Source organism: Cryptomeria japonica, chromosome 5 (genome assembly GCF_030272615.1).
Source record: "Cryptomeria japonica chromosome 5, Sugi_1.0, whole genome shotgun sequence".
NCBI lineage: Eukaryota > Viridiplantae > Streptophyta > Pinopsida > Cupressales > Cupressaceae > Cryptomeria > Cryptomeria japonica.
This window is the reverse complement of record NC_081409.1, coordinates 160,671,214-160,675,614: the sequence shown is the minus strand read 5'-3', so window position 1 is coordinate 160,675,614 and position 4,401 is coordinate 160,671,214. Positions and strand designations below refer to the sequence as shown.

The 4,401-nt window shown below is 31.9% G+C and overlaps 1 protein-coding gene across 1 annotated transcript; it reads right to left on the bottom strand.

Annotated features, from left to right (window-relative positions):
* Positions 1-3,007: 3,007 nt before the first annotated feature.
* LOC131072664 (36.4 kDa proline-rich protein-like) lies at positions 3,008-3,440 on the bottom strand. Its single transcript, XM_058008896.2, has one exon. It carries the CDS (start codon positions 3,380-3,382, stop codon positions 3,008-3,010), a length of 375 nt encoding a protein of 124 aa, XP_057864879.1. The 5' UTR covers positions 3,383-3,440.
* Positions 3,441-4,401: the final 961 nt, after the last annotated feature.

The window sequence follows — 4,401 nt, the reverse complement described above, 5'->3', positions numbered from 1 at the left end:
ACAAAAATGAAATAAAAATAAATATATATTCAATCCACAATAAAGTTCGAGCTATTCTGAATTTAATCTTTACATATTCAAATTTCAAGCCTATTTTCCATACCCAATAGAAAGACATTCCACATGTATAAATAGAACTATGGATCAAATACTTACCTCTCAGATTGCAGTGGATTGATACAAAGCTTAATTCTGTAAAATTGTCCAGAGTCTCTAAATCTACATGGTTGACTTCTCCCTTATCTTGGGCTTTTAAATTATCTCACTTCTAAATTTATTGCCTTCTTACCTATTCTAGTTGAGCCTAAGTTGCTAACGGATTATGGCAGGAACACTAGTGGTTGCAGTGCCTTTTCTTCTCCTTGAAATCGAGCGCCTAAACCAAGCTTTGCCTCTCTTTTATGCATAGTCCTTGAATGGTCAACTGGCATCAAAAGATGGAAATTCTCGAGAATATAATCCATCCTGGTTCTTAATAATTATTCTTTTTATACTAATCAATCCCATCTCTATATATAAGCTTGGTTTCTTTCTCCCATTTTATTCTGTAAACCCCAACTTTTACCTCTTGCATGAAAAGATACGAACTATTATTGACTTTATCTTCTAATTTAATATTTTTAATATTAAATAAAGTACACTCAAAAGCACTCATCCATGCTGTGCTTGACTTATGTAAAAAAAAAAAAGGTTTTATTTTAATCTTCTTACTCTTGCTTAAAAAAAAAAAATTCATTAAACTTGACTTTGGCTTTCTTTATAATATATATATTATTTTTAAAACTACCCATGCTTATAAAAATCAATCTACTCCTGCACGATTTATTTTAATCTTCTTACTCTTGCTTAAAAAAAAAAAATTCATTAAACTTGACTTTGGCTTTCTTTATAATATATATATTATTTTTAAAACTACCCATGCTTATAAAAATCAATCTACTCCTGCACGATTTGCTCTATACTTTTCTTACATGGCAAAGGTAGAGTTTTATTTGAATCTATTTAAAGTTATTAAATTTTAAAATAAACTTTCCCTTTACAATCACGTGGGATAAGTTCTAAAATTTTGTTTTTGATTTAATATAATGTATGTACTTTAAAAGAACTTGAATCGCTTACTTTTCCTTTAAAGAAGTATTACTTCTACTAAGAAAAAAAAAACATGCATGAAACTAAATAAATTCTTCATTTAAAATTAATCATTAAATTAAACTTGCTACAAACATGAATAGAGCAATTTTTAAATAAATGATTAATTATATAAAAGAAACCTATTTATTTTAGTTTCTTATTTACTAATACGTAAATGAACACATTAAATCAAAATAACTACTTAGGATTAAATAATCAGTTTAACCACATGCCAAACACGCAACCCAAGAAAGCCAACCAAATACCCGACCCACAAACCCAAATGAAAAGGGAAATGGACAGATCGCAGATGATGCTCATTTGAGCATCACTAGGGTAAGCTGAGGGTTTTACGGCCACCTAACCCAAATTCTAAGGACGAAAGAGGTATACTCAACCCTGGGAATCCAGGTGAAGATGAACCTTGCACCTAGGCGGTATTGTACCTGTAATCTCCTGCAACCAAGAGTCACACAAGCATACATATATATATATTTAATGAAGATGTTAGCTCGAGATTAATAACAAGAATCAGGAGGACAATTCAACTTACATAAGAATCAATGCGGAGCACATTAATAGGTATGCATAATAATCATAATATCTGACTACAACATTACCTCATGGTAATTCAACCATTCAAGAATGCCACATAAAAAGTCAACCAAGGTCAAACCGGTTTTACAAAGCTGACTAGGGTAGGGGTACTACATCTCCTCTCTCCCCTATTGTGTGTTTTGTGTTAAAAGGCTCATTTCGAAAGAATTCTTTTTAGCTAAAGTACAATTCAATTAAAGGTGAAACTAAAAACTAGGTGATCAATAAAGAAGAACAAAAGTTAAGTATTGGTACTTTTTTAAAAATATTAGAAATTATAGTTAATTATGATTAATTAAGAATTTTAGTAAATTTAAATTAATAAAAAAATTAGAAATTGTTCTTTTACATTATGAAAAGCTATTTAGTTTATTCACTTATCTTTAATAACCATCAACTATTTATCATATGACACATAAATCTATATGAATTTGACAGATGTATAAATAAAATATTATCGATACATCAAAAATATTATGACATATATAAATATTAAATAATGGCTATTTTGTGCAATTGATATACTCATCGAGTCATCTTCAAAGCATTACATTATGCAAAATTAATGTCATGGCAAAAATGCAAATGCATGGAGCTAGCATTTTGATGGGCAAGTATGAATAAGTCGAATTATTAGGACACAACACATTTACAAAGGTCTATTATACAAAAAGTGGAAAGGCAGCTAAAGTTGTGGAAATCAAGACCATTGATAAAGAGATATTAATGAAGGATCTATATATACTTAATTTTCCATTTGTAAAAGATGTTTATAATATTTATTCATACTTATAAATGTTAAATATATTAAAATTTATATTTTTTTGGAGATATTTTTATATATAAGCTAGTCTATATGTACCATTCAACTTCAACCACCTGGGATGTACAGAGAGAGCTGTGTAATGGAATTAAAACATGGACTATGCCAATTAGAAAATTTGTAATGTATTCACCAAGCCTAGTACCTGAATCCAAAACCAACCATGATAAGGCAGTATTTTCAATATCAGTGCAAATTAAGGAAACAAAATTAAAGAAATACTCAACATATTAGTGGAACTAGAAAAAGATACTATGTTTATTTAATTGTAAGAAAACATATATATTATTTATCCAGCTAACTTCAGATTAAGATGGAAAGCAGGGACTGATCTCCGCTATATGAAGTCAACATTCTGTGGCAGATGTAGGCAACAGCCATTAACTTCTGCTTATTTACTCAAACATAGTTATAATAAGTAGCACTTATAGAGGAAATCATTGAATAGTTCAGGCACTAAGAAGCAGGGCATGTGAAGCCGGGAGGAGGAGTCATTCCACAAGAAGCAATAAGCTGCAGTGCTAGTGGAACAAGTATATTGAGGTTGAGGAGCCTAGCCCTGATTGCTGTACACAAACACAGGGCTGCCTCCAATGCCAAAACTCCTTCAATCACTGGGCAGCACTGGTTTACAATTGGGTCTCCAATGCCTATGTGCACAAGGCCACTAAGCACTTCAACACAGGCCCCCACCTTCAGAGCATCAAGTGGGCATTTTGCTGGAACTGGAGCTGGAGGAGGTTGAGGAACAGGATTCCACGCCATTAACACTGGCATGCTGGTTGCCACCTCAATCATAACAATAAGTAGCACTGCTACAGCTTTCTTCATTGTGCTTCCCTTAGCAGCCCCTCTGAAACCAATGCTATATAGTAAAAATGTACTCTACAATTTTTGGGTTGCAGAACAATGGATGATTTAGTGAGTACTTATAGCAATGAGAGACCACTAACGTGTAGAAGTGGCATAGTCAGAGATTAATGTGGCCATTACAAAGTACCTATTAAAACATATGAAGTCCACATTCACAAACAAGTTGATAAAAAATAAAATTTGATATCTGTTTCAATTATTTGCAACTTATTCAAAATACTACTTTCAAAGCTTAGAATTATTGACAATTTATGTCGTTATTATGACAAGAATTGAATTTGAGATATTAAAATTTCCTATCAGTAATGGAGCTCATCTTTATAGGATAGAGAAGGCTGATTTTTTAAGTTATAAAATAATTTTTCGTATCGGATTCTGTGGGGAATAAAATGTCATTGTCAACTGGTTCAATCGAAAATGAGATATCGTTTACTAATAAGACATAAAATAATTTTTTTTTATCAGATTCTTTAGGGAAGAAATCGCCATTGTCAACATTCTTGAATTGAAAATTAGTTTTCATTTACTAGTGGGACACTAGCCAGTCTAGAAAAAACAAGGCCTGCAATGAAATAAAGCCGGATTGTGCGGTTATGGATAACAGACAATGAATAACGTGTTATTGACGGTTTCAGTGTAATGAATACAAATTGCCTTTACAACTACTCAAATTCCAAAATTATTTCAAAACTATGTAGGCCAAGCTTAGCCTCTCTGTGCATTGGTTCCTCGCATTTGATCTCAGGTTTCCTGAAAAGCCAAAGAAGTATAAAATATTTATCTTGTAGATAGTATCGAGCTATTATGCCGAGAGTCCTTCTTCAGTCAAAGAACCTGTGTACCGAAAAACCTAATAATAGAAAAATCCAGTTCTTGCCACATTTGTGCATTCTCATATTTGTATCAGAATCGTTAAATTTGTTGACAGTCACCCCTGCTTGTCATATGAAGCTTTTATGACGGTTTGGTCATAGCAA

Bases quoted from the DNA above. Each gene is read 5' to 3' on its own strand.
- LOC131072664 (XM_058008896.2), bottom strand. From the start codon at position 3,382: ATGAAGAAAGCTGTAGCAGTGCTACTTATTGTTATGATTGAGGTGGCA.